At 41.2% G+C, this 21,810-nt stretch overlaps 1 protein-coding gene across 1 annotated transcript in view; it reads right to left on the reverse strand.

Moving 5' to 3' along the window:
• Window positions 1–915: 915 nt before the first annotated feature.
• Window positions 916–21,810, reverse strand: part of LOC111142049 (phospholipase B domain containing 1) — a 51,428-nt gene continuing 30,533 nt past the window's right edge. Inside the window, exons 7-11 of the mRNA XM_022494982.1 lie at window positions 8,377–8,577; window positions 8,132–8,272; window positions 4,078–4,263; window positions 3,350–3,456; window positions 916–1,214 (exon numbers count right to left, since the gene is read on the reverse strand). Of these exons, the coding sequence (XP_022350690.1) occupies window positions 1,032–1,214; window positions 3,350–3,456; window positions 4,078–4,263; window positions 8,132–8,272; window positions 8,377–8,577 (818 nt within the window). The 3' untranslated portion in view covers window positions 916–1,031. The remainder of the gene's footprint in view (window positions 1,215–3,349; window positions 3,457–4,077; window positions 4,264–8,131; window positions 8,273–8,376; window positions 8,578–21,810) is intronic.

A 21,810-nucleotide genomic window follows, 5' to 3' on the forward strand; every position in this document is an offset into this window, starting at 1 on the left:
TAATGTCTAATATAAACTGGGCTATAGTGAGTTGCCCTATTTTTATTAGATTTTGAAGGTTTTGTGGTTTTTTTTTTTCTTTTTTAAATGTACAGTAGAGTGGTGTCTGTATAAGTGTTAACTGTAGTGGGATTTTGTCCAGCAAGCCTGAAATTTATACTTTGAAATAAACTACTGGGTTTTTAACATTCTGAGTATTCTGATTCATTCTAATTATTCTCAGCCCTTGTGTTGCTTATGGATGTTTCTCACCTCGTTAAGAATCACCCATTATACTGTATAATATGGTTTATTTAACCCATTTTGGCAATACCACAGCACTCAAACCACATACAGTTCTCTAGCTTTGAAAGAGAAGTTGTTACGTAGAGTTGCTCCCAGATTAGATGTGCTGTTTTTAACTGATGGGAGACCACATTAAGATAATATTATGTGCCTAGTCTGTACCATAGAAGGACTCAGCTGGTGCTTGTTAATGACCAGAAGAACCACTAACTGCATTTCTATTAGCGGTTCCTTTGAAGCTCCACCATCCCCTAGGGCTTTGTCATTAAGTATATCCAGCCCAGGGAAGGATAAAAAGCATGGAAGAGGACAGGTTCTTAGGAGCCAGGCTGGAAGTGACACTAGTATCAGGTTCCTTGGCAAGAACCCTATCACGTGGCACAGCTGTGTAGGGGAACCTGGGAGACGTAGTCCATGTGCCAGGCATGAAAGGAGAATATGGATCTGGGTGAGCAGTTTCGGCTGTACCATCTTGTGTATATATATATAAACTTGTATGCTAAAGCCAGGTATTATTTATTTTCCTGTTTTCCAGAGTATTTCTTCTATAGTGTGTCACCTTGTAGTGAATGTTTGTTGTAAACAAATAAACAAAACCCTGCAAAATCAACAGAAAATGAAAGCAGCAGGCTGAATTTAACATATTTTATTAAGACTAATTCTGAATGGAAAAACATAGCTGAAATAGTGCCTTTGGAATCTTATTTGCAACCCTCTATTCCCTTCTATTCCCTCAACTCCCTCCTTCATTTTATGTCACGTTTCAAAATCGGTTTCATGGTAATAAAATCAAAGTCATAGGTCTCTGGCATGCCCTTGTGGAGAGTTTTGTTGAAACGGTTCCAATGAAAAACAGGGAGGCCACCTTGTACTGTGGGACCACTAATGGCATAGGCTGTGTACTCTGATGCAAGGTAGATATCTGCCACCTGAAAAGAGAAAGGAGAGGGACATCTTAGAAAACCATTTGGAAAAAACTAGATTCCTGTTTTTCCTTGTGGGGTTGTTTTTGTTTTTTGTTTTTTTGTTTGTTTGTTTGTTTTGGTCCTGCTCTTTTTCCAAAGTCACAGTATTAGCCCCCTTTTAAAATAAAATTTTGCAAGCTTCCACAACATGCTCTTCCATAACATTGGTATTCAGATGTGAATTGAGTAGAAGTGCATTAATGTAGCCAAAAATGTGAGATCGGGAGTCAGAAGGCTCATGTTCAGAATTTTAGCTCCAAAACTTGTTAAAAAAAACCCTATGGGATTCCATTTTCTTATTTGTGAAAGGATTTTGATAACCATACTTCATAGAAGAGTTGTTACAAGGATTAATGAGAGAAAATGCTTGGAGTAGTGGCTAGATACCTTCTTCAACAAAAGTTGTTATTAATCAGGGCAGTAACGAGTTTTATTTATTTTTAGGAAATCAAGTTTTATTTATTTATTTATTTGACAAGAGGGGGAGAGAGAGAGAGAGCGAGCGAGTGCACAAGCAGGCAGAGCAGCAGGCAGAGGGAGGGGGAGAAGCAGGCTCTCCACTGAGCACGGAGCCCGATGCGGGACTCCTGGGATTATAACCTAGACAGAAGGCAGACACTTAGCTGACTGAGCTACCCAGGCACCCCGTAACAAGAGTTTTAAAGTAGAAGAAAATATCAAAAAAACAAGGTCCATGGTTCTCAAAAGCACCTAAACACTGGATAGCAGCAGATCTCAACCTTAGAGGAAAAAGAAAAAGATACCTCATAACTTCTGATTTTCCATATATCCCAAATGACTCAGGGGAAATGCTAAATATATCCTTAAACTCTTTTGATGAAAAATTGGCAGATTCCTCTCTCCAGAAGAAAGTAAAGTTTGGCAGATGGAAGGTTGGCTTAGGTTCTCTCAGGCAAGGCAGCAGAGGTAATTCTCTGTGTATTCTGGAATGGCTAGAACACTTCTTACACACTTTACCGAATGTTTGCAAACACCATTAATAAGAAATAAGCATTCATTAGGGTTTCGTGTGTGTCAGGCTCTCTATATCCACTGAATTTTACTTTACACAACATACTGGGGGTCATTAAAGCTAGAGCTCTGGTATCATATGGATAAAAAGTAGCTTGAGTAGGAACTAGACTATTCTGAAGCATCTTCTTTTCAGGCATTAGGCTGATAGAAAAAATTATGTGTAGGGGGATCAGCATTCTTAACAGTTAACTCCACTTCTAACTGATTTCTTCCAGAATTTAGGAATGAAAGTGCAAACAAAGAGACATGCCCAAACCAGAAATGCAAAAGGACGTGTCAGAATGATTCTTTTCCACCAACCACATGGCTAACTCATACCCTCGGACACCCCAAATCTGGTAGTCTCCAGGAAAATTATTAATGACCAGCTCTCTGAGAGGAAAAAAAGACCCTGATTTGTAGTGTTTGCTGATTTGCATAGTGTAAATACTCCTCCATGGCTGATTTCAAGCTGTCCACATCTGATTTTAACAACTGGTTCTCACAGCCCTTATGAGCTGGCTTCAGCCCACCACTGCAAATAAGTAATACCCATTTATTATCTATATTAGGTGATGCATTACAGCACTTAATAATTCTAACATGGCGAAAACCCTTTAGTGCTTGTCCAGTAAACTTGTTCCTCCAGCTAAATTCAATTCCTGTTTAATGTGAAATCACACTGCTCCCAATAATAGGTTCTTTGGACTTTGGGCTAGTCTGGTAAAACTTAAGACATCAATGTCATCACCATCCTCATGATGGTGTACACTTACAAATAATGCAACATTGACATTTAATATTTATTCTTCACAATAATCCCATAAGGAAAATACTGTTATGTCCATCTTACAGGTAAGGAAACAAATATGCCAAGATTATGGAATTTTCTATTAAGTGGCAGGGCAAGGCATGAAAGTTAGGCAATGAGACCTACCACCAGAATCTGCAAAAGCTGATAACTGAATTGAACTTAGGGTCAGAGACAATATTGTGCTTTAGGCCACAGAAATCTATGCAGCTTTGCCTTTGGACAGACCTAGGTGCAGGTAAAAATTAAATTCAAAAGTCAGTTCGCATGTTACCTTCGTGTCATAGCAACCTCCAGGACTTGGGTTAAGTGAGTTCAGGTCTTCACGGCAACAGATGGTATTGCAGGGATCGCCCTTACTGTAAGGATCTTCCTTATAATCTGGGAGGAAAGAGTGACAGGGAAGAGGGTGAGCACTGGCTGTTTGGAGATACACCCGCCCACAGGAAGCTTTCTGAGTCTCTGCAAGTCTAGATAATCAGAGTCTACCCCAGTGGCCTCATTGGCTCAGCCGCTCTCAAGAACCTTGAACAGTGAAGAGTGGATGGAAGAGAGAGAATAAAGGCTAAATGTACATCACTATTCTTCAACAAAATAAATACAAATTTGATATTGTTCATCAAAAATAAAGTGGTTATCAATAATTTTTGTTTTATCAGCTGCTTCTGTCCTTGGAAGAAAACCTGTGTTAGGGTTGAGGGGGAGTGGTAAAAAGAAAGTACTCTGTATGGGTTATTTTATCTGTGTTTCACATGCTGTTTTTTTTCAGTGAAAAAAATCTATAGAATCTTCTTCCCTATCATTTTATAAAAGAGGACAAAATCCTATCTGTTGAGTATAAAATATGTATAGTATTGATTGAATACCAAATACCAAATACCTTCTTTTAATTCCTTCTAGTACAAAGATTGATTCTTTACGTGGGAAAACTTACATGGATTCTTTATCCATGCGGAAGAAAAGGAGTTTTGAGGAATGATTCTTGAGAAATGTGCTACGTACTATTGTATCGCATGATATATTTCATGGATGCCATATCTGTCACGTCCCCTTGGTCACGCCGGAAGATTTTGGCTCGTGAAGCCATGTCATAGGAGAACTCCAAACCCAGCTTCTGAACTAGCATTGGATAGCCACTCCAGGTGTAGATTTTTTCATGGAAAGGAATGTTGTAGGAGGGCCAATATCCTGGTTCCAGATGGAAAGGAAGGAAGGGTGAGATTGACAGGGAGACAGAAAAGAGAGATGGAACAAAAGAGATGTCATTAATGATAGTTTCTTTTGAAAATCAGCACAGATGTGTGATTATAAAATGACATTACAATGAAAATAAAGCTCTGAATGTGAACACTGGCCTTCAAACTGATCCTTTTAAATTTACAGAATCAATATACCTCTAGATGGTTCCATTAGGGAAAGAAGAGGATCAGAATTCTTTGGTTTTCACCCAAAATTCTTAAAGCAATATATTAACCAGAAAAATAATTTATAATCTGATTAATAAAATGAAGCAAAACATGGAGCTGTCTGGGGAGCTGGTGTAAGTCAACCTGGTTCCTGAAACGCCAAAAGATAGTTTCACAGTGTGGCTCTAACAGGGAGCAGGCCAGGTGCTAATCATGGGACAGTGGAAGAACACAGTACCTAAAGTTAAGAAAATCTGAATTCTAGGCTCAGGGCTGAATCACAAGGTCTCAGGCAGTTAACTTCACTTTATTTGCTCTTTTTAATGGAGCGGGAAAGGAAAAATCCAAAATTTGAAGAGATTGGAGATAATCTTTAAGGTTCCAGCAGGCTTTAACTTCTTCGTAAGCATTCCTTAAGGCTTAGCTTCATCCCAAGCTTCACGGTGTGCCAAGGCCATAGAGCACGTTCGTCACTAAGCATCAGACATGTGACACAGCTCTAGTACAATCAATATTTCAGGAACAGCCCAGATTCCGGGGGCCTGGGCTATTGTCTACAGATTAGTCAACACAGGTGGGACTCCTCCACCATTCAGGATTCATTTTCCATCCCCCACATTGTCTTGGCCTTTGTCTGCCTTTCTCCCTTTTTACTGTTTTATAGGATCCCCTACTCAGGGGTGAGGTTATAGAGATTTTAAAAAATGACAAGACACAGGCCAGCATCAGGAAGAACTGAGATTAAAGACAATATTGAACTGACAGGCTAAAATCATGTTCATTACTATAGTATATCTAGGTTATATATAGACTTAGGGGTTAGACTGCCTGGATCTGAAGCCTGGTTCTGCCTTCATTAGGTTTGTGACCTTAGACAAATTATTCAACTTCTCTGTGCTTCAGTTTCTTCAGCTATAAAATGTGAACAATGAAAATACCTACCTTACAAGGATGATGATGAGCATGAAACGAGCTCAGACAGATGGAGTGCTTATAATAGCATCTAATACTTGATAAGCATTAGATGAATATTAACTGTTATAACTACTTCTCTTAATGTGAATGCAGCTCAAATGAATAATCAAAATGGCTGCTTTACACTTCCCATTTTCCTAAAGCTTCATGATTTACAAAAGCATTTGAAATAGATTATCTTATGTCACAACAACCTAATGATGTATATAAGCCTTATCATCCCTCCTTATAAAGAACGAAACAGAGGTTCAGAGATGTCCAATGCCTCCTTTCTGACCAAAAGGCTTCCAGCAATATACCACAGCTGCTTCCAAATTCCAGGACGTCTGTAGAATTTTCTGTCTTTTTATTTTATTTTAAAGATTTTATTTATTTGACAGAGATCACAAGTAGGCAAAGAGGTAGGCAGAGAGAGAGGAAGGGAAGCAGGCTCCCTGCTGAGCAGAGAGCCCGATGCGGGGCTTGAGCATCATGACCTGAGCCAAAGGCAGAGGCTCTAACCCACTGAGCCACCCAGGCACCCCTGTCTTTTATTTTAATGGCTGTGTGATAGTGCATAAGTATTTGGGCAAATCACATGTTTCTTTCTGAGTTTTTCTTTCCTTATAGTAAAATGGTAACAGTGCAACTTATCTGGAAGTATATTAATGAAGATCAAACAAGAGAATGTAAGTAAAAGGCTGAAAAGAGTGCCTAGTATACAGTGGACAATGAATTTAACTCTCTGTTCTTCCCACCTTCAGCAAAACAACTACAAACAGATCAGCATCAGATTTTTTTTTAGTCTCAGGGTAGATTTCTTCATGGAATCTAGGAATAAGATCGCAAAGAACCTGAGTCTGCCATTCCATAATCAGTCGCAGTCCAAAGAAGAAAAGGCCATGAATAATCTGTCCCCTTTAACACACATCTCCCTCTTGAGGCTGCTAATTTTATCGGGCTCTCATGATCTGGATGGGCCAGGCCATGTCAAGATCGGACAGCTGACTTCTCAGTTTTGAATGGCAGTCCTAACTACGTGACCGCCAATGATTGGACGTCTCTATTGAGCGGTATCTGATCTGCTTGGCAACTGAAATCTCCATCTTTATTAATTGTTTTCTGCGTATTATGAGCATTTGGTTGGCGTCATTATAAAATCTCTGGGGACCTGGGAGCGGACCAGGCCCTGATTCCGGGGGTCCATATCTTCCCTTGATTCTGTTTCTGCTCATCTATCAGCTGATCTATTGCAACAGTGTCCTAATTAGTCTCCTGCCTTCTCTCTGACTCAGTCTGTTCTCCCTTTTCAAAAACTGCCATTTTTCACTCACCACCACTTTCCACTGCAGAGCCCTTCCTCTGGCTGTCTCGAAAGCTAACAGTCTCTCAATCACAACACAGTTTTCATGCCTCCATTTGTTTGACCTTGTCCCCTTGTCAAATTGCTGAGCTCTTTTCTGACATTTAACCATGACTCAGACATCATCTTCACTCTTCCATATGTTGTGTGTGCCAAACACTGTGTTCAATGCAAGGTAAGTAAGAGTGCTTGCTTTGTGTCAGCAGTGTGCTCAAGAATTGGCAAGAATTATCCCAATTCACTCTCAAGACAACTTTGAAATTGGAAAAGAGAAGGTCCACATTCCCGCATCCAAATTGGAAAAGAAAGGTCCACATTCCCGCATCCAAAAACTTGGAGGCCAGATCATTCAGAACTCAGGGTTTTGCAGATCTCAGAACAGCAGTGGGGTGTGCATATCACACATGACATTGCAGTGTCTGTGGGCAACACTTCATAATCAGAGGCATTGGAATCTCTGGAGCCTAATGTACAGTGTTCTTAATGTACAGGAGAGGAAATAAAGACTAAACAGTTCAAGTCTACTGAATTGCCAAACGGGTAGTTTTGCTACCAAAAGGTCAGGTCGGGTCATATTTTGGTACTAAGTTTAGGAAAAAAAAAACAAAACAAGACATTTTTTTGAGATTTCGAAATTACAGATAAGTGATTGTGGACTGTACCGCTAATGTAGTGTTTCACAGACGGAGAAAGTGAGGCTTGGAGAGAGTAGATCATTTGCCCGAGATTTTGAGGAGCAGAGATTCAAATCAAAGTGGTGTCACTCTAAAACCCATGATTCAAATGTTGGGGCTCTGGTCTTGCCCTTCAGACCCGCCTTCTCTGATCCTCCCACTGACCGTGCCCACCCCTGGGCTAGGCACCCCAGACTTTATAACTGCACTTCCTGTTCTGGGTTCTAAGGGCTGGTTACGTGCCTCGCTTCCTCACTAGACTGTTTCTAAAGGTTGGGGAATTTGTAACCTGCAGCCATGCTTTTCCAATCCCTGGGCCAAGGAAGCACTTCTGTAAATATTTGCTGAGTTTGACTAAAAGCTTTACCCAGGAGCCCAGGAGATAAGGTAATGTTAGAGTGATGAGAAGTCCTAAGCCCATAAATGCCTGGCTTTGTCCCCAACTATACGACGTCATGTAGGAGTTTGAGGTGCAGATTTTACATGTTGTGCTGAAGCTGGGAGCTCTTTCCCAGTGTAAATAGCAATGGCTTTCCCATCCCTTCTTCCCCGTCGTACACCCCTGCCCATCATAGAGCCCCATACCACACATTCCCCACCACACAGGCATACACACTCAGACTAATCGGACTTCCAGACTTCTAGCATAAAGACAGTACCTTTCCGTAGAATCTCGGTTTGGTCGGAATATTCTACATACGTAGGAATTTGCTCCACAATGTACAGAGTGCCTGTGTCAAGGCTGTACTTCGGCTTTACCTTCTTCAAGTCCAGGACCATGTATTGGTTGTTATAGGTGCCTGAAATGTTGGGAGACATGAAGTAGGGTATGGGTGCGGCTCTACTGGTTAACTCGAAATCTGAACATGTACATGTCTAAGAACTCTTCTGCCGGGCCACTTACCAGAGTTGTAGTTTGAAAAGATCTCTGCCCACTGCCTGCTATCATTTGCCATCATATTGGCCACACGGACCCTTTGCCATGCGAGGAGAGACTGTGGTACCACAAGCTTTAGTAGAGTTTTATTATACACACTGTTTGTGGTCTGTAGCAATATCAAACCACTGCTAAGAATGTAAAAGTCATCCAGAGACTCCAAAAACCCTGCAGAAGAGACAAATATACAATCAGCATACATCTAGCTGGTATATTCAACCAACATTATTAGCATAGAACTTTGCATAAACAATGCATTTTGCAGAGTATCAGTTATTATGATCCTTGATCTGCAGTAGCCTCTCTTGGTTTGGGCTCACCTCTGTAGGGCTTATTTAACAGCTCCTTATAAAAACGTGCCAATGGACCTCTGACCCTAGATTCCCTATTGATATTTTTTGATTTTATAATTTGGGCGATAAAAATATATTAAATCAGGACTCTTTCCGATTTTCCAAAATGATAAACAGAAATAGATCCCCACTAACTAGGATTTTGCAGGAGAACTTAGAATTAGGGAGGGGGATTAAAGGGTTCATTGTTGAATAATAAGATTATGGATGTGTTCTTTCTTCTCTTTCCACTTTTCTATATTTTCCAAATTTTACATAATGAGTCTACATGATTTTTAGAAATAGGAAAAACGTCTGCATTTACATAAGTAGACATGGTTTTGAAATTAGGATCTTGCCACTCTGGGTCAGGCAACGCTTTTTATACGTGTTGGCAGCAATACGGGAAAAATCAGTGAAGCCACAAGTCTTTTTTTAAAGGCCTATTTTGTGCTTTATGCTGTGTGATTGTGGTAGAAATCAAAGTATTATCACATACAGCTCTAGCAATGAGAGAGGATATACTGTCATCAGTAATGAGTCATGAAGGACGAATTGTCAGTGGTGAAGAAACATCAGAGAAGGACCCAGTGAGAGAGTTAGAAGAGGCCAAGGTGAAAAGCTCCTCTGGTACTTCCCAAACTTACACCATTTTATACCACCTTATCATTTCTGCCATATCTGATCACTTGTAATTTATTTACTATTTTTCCTTAAATGTACTCTTTCCAAACTTTAAATACTTAACTTGTCACATACAACAATATCCGAGGAACCATAAGGTTAATGTTTTGGCCTTTTTTTTTTTTTTTCCTCAGAAAACACATTAAAACAAATACATTTCTACTGACATGCGAAAATTACTTGCCCACGAACCACCTAATACCACCTCACCAGCACTATGCAGGCCACACATAGAGAAACACCAATGTATCTGAAGCTTTTGTAATCGGGAAGGACAAGATGAGGCGCAGAGAGGTGAGGGCATCTTTCCAGGACCATACAGCCAGCTGCTGGCAGACCTGGGCCTAGGGTGCAGGTCCTTGACTTAGTCCAGCGCTCTTTCCACTAAGGGTGAACCCCCGTGCTCAGCCTTTATGGCTGTCCTTCTTTAGGCTTAATGAAGGCAGGAGGAGGAAAGCTTCATGGAGGAAGTAGACCTGGAACTGAGTCTGGAAGCTTGTATAAGAGTTGACTAGGAGGCACCTGGGGACTCCTTTGGTTAAGCAACCCACACTTGGTTTTGGCTCAGGCCATGATCTCATGGTTGGAGATCTAGCTGGTGTAGGACTCTGTGCTCAGTGCGGACTCTGCAGGAGATTCTTTTCCTTCCCTCTCCCTCCCCCTCTGCTCCTCCCCAAACTCACGCTTGTGCTCTCTCTCTAAAATTAAAAAAAAAAAAAAAAAAAGTTGACTAAGAAGAGAGCAGTGAGCAACACAGGTATGAATAAAGATGTACAGCTGCAATAGATGTGGCATAGGAGGCTGGAAGTTTGGGGAGGTGGAGGCAAAGAAACATCGAAAATACAGTTGGCCAAAGAAGACATCCAGATGGCCAACAGATGCATGAAAACATGCTCAACATCACTCATCATCAGGAAAATGCAAATCAAAACTACAAGGAGATACCACCTCACACCAATCAGGATGGGTAAAATAAAAAAAATCAAGAAACAATTATTAGTGAAGATGTGGAGAAAAAGGAACACTTCCTTTTTTTTTTTTTTTTAAAGATTTTTATTTGTTTATTTGACACAGAGAGAGAGACAGCAAGAGAGGGAACACGAGCAGTGGGAGGGGTAGAGGGGGAAGCAGGCTTCCTGCTGAGCAGGGAGCCCAATATAGGGCTTGATCCCAGGACCCTGGATCATGACCTAAGCCAAAGGCAGACCCTTAACAACTGAGCTACCCAGTAACCCCAAAAAGGAACCCTTCTGTGTGCACTGTTGGTGGGAATGCAAACTGGTGTAGTCCCTGTGGAAGACAGTATGGAGGTTCCTCAAAAAGTTAAAAATAGAACTACCCTATGATCTAAGAATTGCACTACAGAATATTTACCCAAAGAATATGAAAATACTAATTTGAAGGGATACACGCTCCCTATGTTTATTGCAGCATTATCTACAATAGCCAGTATGTAAGCATCCCAATGTTCATTGAGAGAAGAATGGCAAAGAAGAGGTGCTATATAATATATGTACACACACACACACACACACACACACACACACACACACACACACACACACAGTGGAATATTACTCAGCCATCAAAAAGAATGAAATTGCCATTTGCAATGACATGGATAGAGCTAAAGAGTATTATGCTAAGCCAAATTAAGTTAGAGAAAGACAAATACCATATGATTTCCCTTATATGTGAAATTTAAGAAACAGAACAAATGAACAAAGAGAAAATAAAGAGATAAACAAAAAACCAGACTCTTAGTTATAGAGAACAAACAGATGGTTACCAGATGGGAGGTGTGTGGGGGGCATGGGTAAAAGAGGTGATGAGAATTCTTTTCTTGTGATGAGCACTGAGTAATGCATTGAATTGTTGAATCACTATACTGTACACCTGAAACTAATATAACACTTAATGTTAACACACTAGAATTAAAATTTAAAAAAAAAAAAAAGAAAATGTAGTTGGACAGTCATTCATTTATTCATTCAGTGAACAAACTACTGCGCATTTCCTTTAGGCCTGGTAGGGACAGGTAGGGTGCAATCAGATAATGGGATCACCCCAAGCTAAAGATAAGACCTCAGAGCTGCAATGGGAGTCAGAAAGCCTGCATTTGAATTCTCTGCATTGCAAAGAGCAAATCTGGCCCTTCTTATTTTATCTCTCTGTTCCTTATTCCCTTCCTCTGATAACCTGGGACGAAGTGATGTCATTCAGCGCTAATGGTATAATTTTAATTTCTGGAAATTTCTGAGTGGGAAATTAACATAATGAGGGCAGTGTCCAACCAACTCATAATGAACTTCCCCAAGGCTGTCACTGGCCTATTAGAAATCTGTATAAATGACAGAAGCTTGCATATTCCAGGTGGGATAAGGATTGATGAGTGGATGGCGCCCTTGAATGAAATTTTCAAGAGCATCTACTTTTGGAAGACATAGCCTGGACATTGGATGCATGGCTTCACAAGCAGCATGGGATGGATTTCAGTGACCATTCATTCACCTCTTGGGCTGGGCTCATTTTGCAGTGTTCAATCTGTACAACCATACTTGGCGGCCCTGGGCAAGCTTCCTGGTAGACGATCTCCGTGGACTGGAATGTCACATTTCTGGCATAATAAACTTGCTAATTCACTCCTTGTAGCAATCGCTATGAACACAAGAGGGCAGCGTTCTTTAATATGTGCGAGTGACTACGGCCAACAGGTAAGAAGCCGTGGTTTGCCCAAGAGCAAGACTGTTTATTACAGATGGAAAAATGTAGGACACCCAGAGTTCTGGAACAAAGAGAATGAATTGGCTTGCAAATCAACTCCAGTTAAGACGGTTAATTCTATAGTTTAGAGTTTAAGATGAAATAAAAAGGAAAAGGCCGAGTGGGGACAAAGTCGTGAAACACTCCAAGAGAAATGTTCTTTGCCAGGGTTGAATTATATTCTTGCCTTTATCCGTCACTAGCAGCTTTGAAAGGCAGGCAATTCTAGATCAGGAGGAAGTGAAACACTCAAATATGAAAGCCAGCCTGCAAATCACATTTCATAGTTTGTTCATTGCTGAATTTAATTAAGAAATAAAAAGGAACCCTGACAGTTAATAAATCTCAAGACTTAAATCGCTTGAATCACAAAAATAAACAGAGACCACTACCCTCGGATGTCATTTAGACCTATCGCTTAGTATAACCCAGAAAAAAACGTAGCCTTGTTATCCTGTCAGGTGCATTTAAACCACGCCCATTTCCGTATTGCATTAATTAGCGGCTGTAAAGCTCCGAAGACCAAACACCTTCATTCTTTTCCCTAAAGAGTAGAACCAGTGTTGACCAAGAGCATAGATAACACACAACTCAGCACCAGGAGTATGGATCATGTTTATAAAAATAGCTGTGCTATGTCTTCACACACATGCCAGCCCTCCATATTCTCTGCTGTGTGACCTTGCAGCATCTCCCATCAAAAGACGCCCATTTCCTGTCTCCTCCGTCTGGGCTGGATTTGGAACTTGCTTCAGCTAACAGAGTGGGCCGATTCTGAGGCTAGGCCTCAAGAAAACTTGCACCCTTCTGCTTCCTCTCCTGGAACCTTGGTAATGTCCTGTAAAGAAGCCTAGCTGAGCCTGGTCTCTAGGTGAGAAGCCACATGGAGGAGGACCAACCATCCCAGCCAAGGTCAAGCTCTAGGCTGCCAACCCCTAAATGTGTGAGGGAGTTCTTCGAACGTCAGCAGAGTGGCACACCCACTCCACAGACAACCACGGATGCATGAACCTGAGCAGCTGAGGTGTCCAGAGAGAGCCACTTAGCTGGCCTGTGGACTCAAAAGCTATAGGAATTACATATTGTTTCTAGCCACAAAGTTTTGGAGGTTATTTTTTATATAGAAAAAGCCAACTGACATCATCATCATAATAATAATCCAATTATACCACATATTTTGTTTTGAAAGGTCTGAATGCCGTTTAACACCGGTGGGTATGACACTTGGGGAACTCTCTTGCCTTCCTTGTCTTCCTTTCCAAAGGAAAGCACAGTAACTTTGTACCATACTCTCAGCCTTTCTGCTTAGCTTCTTCCCATTACTGAAAAGAGACAGTGTCACTTCTCTGCCCCATGGAGAGCACCAGTCTGGGCCAGGCTGTTTGCCTTCTCTAAGCCAGTGTGGCAACCAGTCAGTAAGTGTGTATCACACACAGAGGATATCCCAAGCTCTGTGCAGTAATTCCCAGTTCAGAGACTAATATCAGAATTCCCTCAGGAGCTTTTCCAAGAGGCTCATGCCCCGACGGCCTCCTCAACATCCCCCAGTCCCCCCGACTCCTTAGAGCCTCCACCAGAACCCCTGCTCTATGGCCGCTGCCTGCAGAGGACGGCTCTTCTCCTTCCTCACTCTTACTAAGGGTGGCCTGTGGGGCTACCTGTTATCCCAGGATACAAAATCCTACAGCCATTCATTCTGTCTGCTCAACCAGGGACTCACGTCTTCCCACCTTCCAGAGCGGCATTTATTTGCTTGTCTTCCCGCCAAGATTCTAACTGGTTGCAATCCATCTCCACTTCTCCTTCCAGTGATTATTCTTCAGTCGAGGAAGAATTTATTGAGCCCATTTCTGCCTAATCCTGCAGTAGGACTGTGATCCGTGGAGGATTCTTACTATTGTGTGTTTAGGCACAGGAAACCATACTGTGGAGACAGAGTGTCTTGCCATGGTCCCCATAAGCGAATGAGTAGGTCTCGCAAAGACTATTTAGGGTGACTGCAGAGAAGTCGGCATTGTCTTTCATCAACATTGTTATCATCCACATCAGAACAAAATCTGTTTTTCTTCAATAACAAATTAACATCTTATTTACTTTATATTAATTTGTTTCCTGTTTTCTTTTCCATCTATCCCAGGGCATGTAAGATCCATGAGGGCAGGGCCTTTTTCTGTCTTATTCACTCCAGCACCAAGAGGAGGATTTGACACCTATTAGGTGCTCAGTAAGTAAGTGTGAAATCTAAGGAAGAAAGAGAAGATAGTGGTGACTCACCACCCACCATACACCAAATGCCTTGCTTTAGAAGGATGGACGCCATCATCTGGTCTTCGCAAACATCGCACTTCGATGAGCTATTTTTGAAAAAATTACTCAGCTATTTAAAGGGGATAAACAGCATTTTCAGGAATAACTCTAAGACTGACCCTGAGCACAGGCCTTTTCCACGATACCCTATGCCTGACGAATGTGATGGGAACAGGTGTGTTGTCTTGCAGATGGTGACAACACTTGACACTTGCAATGGGGCAAACACAGTAGAAACAATGAAAAAGAGAGTGAGTCATGGGGAGGTGCAGGTTTAAACAGGGTGGAGCGGGGCGGGGGCGGGGGGAGGGTGGGAATCACCTTACAACAAGTATGGAAAGTAAGGTGAGATGTCTAAGATAGAAGAAGGAAATTTCCTGAGCCAGGGGTGGGGGAAGAGAGAGGTGTAGCCTGGGAAAAGGAAGGCATCAGTGTCCCGGGATGGGGCAGAGAACAAAAAAAAAGGTGCTTTAGAAAACAGAAATGAAGTGCTGTAAGATCTATCTACAATCCTTCAAAACAGGTGCCCTTGTTCTACTTTCATTTCTTTTCTTCCCTTGGTTCTACTTTTTAAGAGGCAGAAGACATAAATCTTGGCATGTATTAACTGGAAGACTGTGTCTATTTCAGCCTGACGATGGAAGTATGTGAGATAAAAGAGCTAACACGGAATTAGTCCAAGTAATTATAGTACACGAGGTAGGCAATTTTGTGACTTATGAAGGTAATAACATTATGGATTATGAGGGAGGCAACTACATTTTCTTGGAGCTCTGAGACTCTTTCTTCTTTCTTCCTGTGTACCTACTTTCAAGGATTTGAACTTCTTATGAGAAAAAGCAGAGCCAAGTCATTGCTACAGACCAGTATAGAACTGCCACGGTCTTAGTGGATGGGTTTGGATCCCGTGTGTTAGAATCACCTGCTGGCATGTTTTCTACAAATGCTCCAGCCCAGACCAACTGAATAAGAATGTCTATGGACACACTTTGGAATCTGCATTTTTAGCAAGCTCCCCTGGGAACCTTTAGGTCGAAGGGGTGTGTATACATGTGTTTAGGGAAGTGAGGGAATGCCTGGATGTTATGCAAAGGAAGGGGGCCCCCCACAGGCTTGATGAGACACCCTAAGTGCCTTCCAGAGAACCTCACTTACAGAAAATTAAGCGTGAAGACTCTGCCTCTTGGGAATCATTGTTACGGGAATCCTGGGTTTAAACACTTTGAATAGAACCCAGCTTTGTTCTCCCTGCAAGAGCTCCACCCCCTGGCATGCCTGGGAGGGTCTTTGAGCTCAGGGCTCTTTTTTTCAGTTTTAACCCTTTGACTTAAAAGCAAACTGAACCATTTCTGAAACAACAAACAACAAGGGAGAGTTATAGTCAGATATAGTGTTTGAATTCAATCCCCAACCTGAGTCTAGTGATTTTGAGCATGTTCAAATGAGCATGTTTGTGATTTGAGCATGTTCCTGACTTTTCTGAACTGTTTTTTTTTTAAATACAAATACAAATACAATACCCTCCTTGTGAGGTTTTCGTGAAAATTAAATGACATCCCACACACCAAATGTTTATCCTAGTGTCAGTTACAGGGGAAGGCACATAAGTAGGAAATAAACAAATGCTGTTTTTTTTTTTTTTTAATTTCAATAACAAGTTGAGCACAAACAAGTTTATAGCAATTTATTTAAAATTTGAGTGCTGCCTAAATCCACTAAAACTAGGTGGGTTCAATTCAAGTCATTTGTAATCAGGGAGGTTACAAAGGAGGAGATTCAAGCTCCAACGTCTGCGCTGAACACACAGGACTGCATCTGAAATGTCTCAATAATAATTTCTGAACATCTTGGATTCCCGTTCTCAAATCAAAGTTGTAAGAGAGAGAGCAGTATGGCGTATGGAGCAAACAATTATTTTGTTTACCCCTCTCTCCCCCTTGCAGTTCCCGCCATGGCCACACGGGGGTGTGCCACCCATTATCTGTGTCCCTCTTTTTAATTCCCATTCTCTTTTTTTCTTTCCTTTCTTTCCCTCTTTCTTCCTCTTTTGCTTCCATAAATATTTATTTAATGATTATAATCATTGCAAGGCTTATGTGCTAGCTCTGGGAGCACAGGGTAAATGTGGAGTAAATGAATACAGAATATGAATATGGGCTCTGAAGAAATGCATTGGGTACCAGGAAAGCTCAAAGGAAAGACAGTTTACTCATAACAGAATTGAATTAAAAAAAAAAAAAAAAAAGATAGCGAGGTATCTGGAAAGTCTCCAAATTTTTGGAAATTAAACAATACATTTCCAAGTGAGTCATGGATTAAAGAATTCATATAAGAAATCATAAAATATTCTAAACTGAATGAAAATGAAAACAAAACACACCAAAATGTGTCAGATGCACTGAAAAGGAGTGCTTAGAAGGAAGTTTTATAGTTTTATTTTCTTACAGTAGAAAACAAGAAAGATAAATTACCTGGGATTCTACCTCAATAAGTTAGGGGAAAAAAAAGTTGATTAAGTGCACAAAGAGAGAAAATGATAAAGATAAGAATGGAAATCGATGAGGAGGAAAAATGAACAAATAATAGGAAACAAATCAATGAAAATAAAATCTGGCTATTGGAAAATATCAGTTAAATCGACACATCTCAGGCTAGAGTGAATAACAAAAAAGGAGATATAGTATCATGAATGATTAAAGGGACTTAACTATGGATCCTACAGACAGACATTAAAAGGCTCACAGAAAATACTATAAATAGCTTTATGTCAATAAACATGATAACATCAAAGAAATGAAAACTCTTTGAAAGACAAATTTTTAAAACTGGCTCAAGACCAGTTAGAAAACCTGAATAGTCCTGTTATCAATGAAAGAAATTGAGTTCATAGTTAAAAACTTTCCAACAAAAAACCCATGCCTAAATGGCTCAGTTGATGAATTCTATTAAACATTAAAGGGAAAAATATATTGCTAGTCCTACACAAACACTTTCAGAAAACATGGAAGAAAAAAAAAATAATTCTAAACTCAGATTATGAGGATGGGTATACCAAGACACCAAAACTATTACAAGAAACCACAGACCAATATCTCTCATGAATATAAATGAAAACATTCTTAACCAAATATCAGTAAGTTGAATAAAAAATAAATAAAAAGAATAATATGACTAAATGGGGATAATCCCAGGAATATCAAGCTGGTTTCATGTCTGAAAATCAACCCATGGAACTCACCATATTAATAAAGGAGAAAAATCACATGATTCTTTTCATAGAAGCTGAGAATTTCACAAAAATGTGTTAAACAAAAACATTAAACAAAATAGGAAGGGAGGGGATTTTCTTTAAACTTATAAAGGGTAACTCCAAACACCTACAACAAACATCATACTTTATACTGAAACATTGAATACTTCTCCCCTAAGATCAGGAATAACAAAGGATTTTCATGCCACTTCCAGTCAGCGCTGTGTTGGAGGTCTTATCAGTGCAATCACGTAAGAAAACAAAGACATACAAGGGAAGGAAGCAGTAAAACTGTCTTTACGCAGAGATGGCATGATTACGTATACAGAAACATCCCAAGAAATCTACAGAAAAGCTGTTAGAACTGACAAGTGAATGTAGAAAAGTCCCAGGATAAACAGTAAATATTTTTTTTAAATAAAAATGTATTTTTGTACTGTGATGGTTTTAAAATTTTCATGTATTCTTTGCCATTCTTCTCTTTAAAAGATAGACTTGAATTTCCTTTCCTTGTTTGTGAGCTGATCACAATAATGTGCTTCCAATGAATAGAATGTAGTGGAAGTGACAATGTGTGACTTCTGAGATTAGGTCATAATAGGCATTGCTACTTTTGCCTTGTTCTTTTGGATCACTTGGTCTGCGGGGAGCCACGCACCTTGTCGTGAGGTTACCTGAGCAGTCCTGTGGAGAGGCCCAGGGAGAGGGGAACCAACTTGCCGGCACCATCTTGCCAACCACGTAAGTGAGTGACCTTGGAAGTGAATCCTCTGGCTTCAATTAAGCTATCATAGCTTTCAGTCCCTCAGCCCTTGTCAGCTGAAGACCCAGACACAGAGAAGTAGAGACAAACCATCCTCACTGTGCCCTAATCTAAATTCCTGGTCTCCACAAAAACCACGAGATACTAAATGATTGTTTTGATCTCAAGCCTCTAGTTTTTGGAGTGGCTTGTATTGTTTAATTTTATAGTTTTGCAACAGCTAAACTATAAAAGCAAAGAACCACTTGAAAAGGAAGAAAATATCAATTCTGATTACAGTAGCATCAAACATTATTTTGATATCAAAATGCTAAAGGTATATAAGACCCTTATAATGAAAAACTACAAAGCATTGCTCAAGTTAATGAAGACCTACCTAAACATAGATACGATATTTGTGGGTGGAAAGACTCAGTATCACCGACATGTCGATTTACTTTGAACTGATTTAAAGATTCAATGTAATCGAAATCAGTAGTCCTTTGCAATGAGGTCTTCATACAGTGGTATTAGCTACCTTTGTAGTGATGCCATTCCCTGTGGGATTTCTCTCTCTGTCTTACTGTCTTGGTTCGTGACTGTGGGGCCAGAATCAGCAGTTGGCTTTGCCCTGCCGGAGGGCTCACGTCGGTTTTTTACCTTCCTCAGTTGTTCGGTATAACAGACCACGGCAATTCAAAACCGATGGGATGCTTCCAGAGCAAGGTTATCCAGGGCTACCTTCTTTAGAATTTTCAGAGCCCTACGTGACTTATTTTTTGCAGGGCTCCTGCCTATATAAACAATTTGATGAAGAGGCAAACTGCAAAATTCACAGGCCCTTATGAAGTATAGGGACTTATAACTGAAGCTTTAGAATAATGGGTATCTATCCTCCAATTGGGGCGTGTAAAGATTCTTTAAAGCGTCCAGGTACCATCTCTGTACATTCCTTAAGTGCATTGTTCCTGAATAATTATGTGTCACCTGCCACGAGAAAAGGGTGGCAATATTGTTATTATTCATAAAGCCAGGCCTCTTTGTAACCTGTCTGTACTCAAACAATGTAGATTTCTTTGTCTGTGCCGTTCCCTGACACCATTTACTTACTGAACCTGCCGGTCTGCAGTCTGTCATGTTGCTGTCGAACACTAAGAACTCCCTCAAAAAATCATTACTGCTCTTGTTAACAACGACTCCAGATGCAAACCTTACCCAGAATATTAAGTGGGAATGACAATTTGTTTCTGCCATTCAGAATTTTATAGCACAAACGTATGTCAACATATTTTCCTTCTGTGTCCGTCTTCCCTTAGACTCCTTATGCTGTAACCATTGCATTCCTAGAATGTGATTTCCTCCCGCACTGATGCTACCCTACTGTCCACACACCCCCACCTATGGGCAGGACAGGTGAGAAGCCTGTGGGCAGAGCCAGAAGGCCAGCCCCTGTCTCACAAGGTGTATCTGTTTGGCTAAAGACCGGCCTGAGAGAGTAGGAAGTTACCTCACAGGGGCACGAGAACTGTGGCAAAGGTCTGTTTGTGTCGTGGAGTGAGATTCTCCAAAGCCTTTGTGAGGGCCAGGCCTAGCCCTCCGCAGAGGACTGCCGAGCACATGGTACAGAGGCTGCAGGGGTGAGGTGACCACCTGAGGGCCAGCACGGGACACCACGGTAAATTCCCTTGTTGCCTCCTCTGCCAACTTCCAGGGCTGTTGAAGGGAGGCAGGTCCACACACATGCTGTAGCCCGAGGGTAAGGGCGACCTTCGGTAGCCTAGAGCCCTGATCACACGTTGTGTCTGACACAAGGGCCACCTCAAATCATCCTATTACCAAAATTCTGTCTGCTCAGTCATGGGGCAAACATACTGTGATGCCAGCAGAAAAGATCTATCAGCTCAGTAGGACCTCAGATGGGCTTGAGTCCCAGCGCCCCCCACGTTGACGAGCAACATCTTGTTGAATGTATGGATAAGGGTGGAAGGAAAGAGCTCTCAGAAGAGGGACGTCCGAAGACCAGGAGCCATGTGGGCTCCCGTCTAAGCCCAGCCCCATCTGGATGGCTCTGCTATTCTGGCTAGTCCTGGGCACTAGAAGGATATTTTGAAAATTTCTGTAAAAGTGCTTCCTAAATTAGACATACATGGGGGGGGGGGGGACATTTTTTTTTTTTTTTAAGTAAGCTCCAACGCAGGAATTGAACTCAAGACCCTGAGATCAAGACCTGAGTTGAGATCAAGACTTGGACACTTAACTGACTAAGCTACCCAGGTGCCCACTCAATAAGACACATGGGATGCAGGTCGGCTCCAGGGTGCCCCAGGACTGCCAACCTGGCTGGTCTCCAGGTGCTGGAGGGGGCACTTCGGAAATTTTGAGGAAGGCACTTCAAAACTGGAACATCACTCCCCTGAGCCCGAGGACAGTCCCAAGCTTTATTAGCACCCGGCTTACTTGTGGTCTCCTTCTGACTTTCTCAGGGCATTTCATATTAGGATCTTCAGGTGGAATCATTTCCCCAAGGGTAAAGGAAAGTCCTACTCAGTTTAAAAAAACAAAAACAAAAACAAAAACAAAAAACAGTCTGGAAAAGATAGAAACTATGAAGCTACCAAGTCACCTTACCTTTCCTAGATTAAGATGAGAATTATTATTTTTTTTCCAAGATTTTTATTTATTTGACAGATAGAGAGACCACAAGTAGGCCGAGAGGCAGGCAGAGAGAGAGAGAGAGAAGCAGGCTCCCTGCTGAGCAGAGAGCCCGATTCGGGGCTCGATCCCAGGACCCTGAGATCATGACCTGAGCCGAAGGCAGAGGCTTTAACCCACTGAGCCACCCAGGCGCCCTAAGATGAGAATTATTATATTAATTTGTTTCCTTGACATAACCACCTCATTTTTAGGGAGTCAACACCTGGGGCTCTGGTGAACACAGAGCATGAGACTGACTTAAGTAAGTCCGAGTGTGTTGGATTACTATTGTTTCTTCTAGTCTCCTGTGCTGGACTACGATTTTGGGAGTGCTCTTCTGACAACTGCCATTAGGTCATTATCTCTCAAGGATTCTGGCTAGGATAACGGGAGCTCATAGAAATTCCTGAATTGATGAAGTAATTCAGCAGTCATTGTTGATATTGTTCTTTTCTTGAAGATGGAGCTCAGTCTTCCATCTACATCCTGACTAACCATCTACAAAACATTACATATCTTGAGGTACCTGGATTATTTATTGTCTCAGGCTTTTAAATATTCTCCTGGCAACCTCTCTCGTTCTCCTCCTCTTGTGGGCCAGATAATTCTAAAATGCAAATGTGTTAATG

The sequence above is a fragment of the Enhydra lutris genome, unplaced genomic scaffold (genome assembly GCF_002288905.1).
Source record: "Enhydra lutris kenyoni isolate GAN:26980312 unplaced genomic scaffold, ASM228890v2 scaffoldscaffold7, whole genome shotgun sequence".
In the NCBI taxonomy this organism is placed as follows: domain Eukaryota; kingdom Metazoa; phylum Chordata; class Mammalia; order Carnivora; family Mustelidae; genus Enhydra; species Enhydra lutris.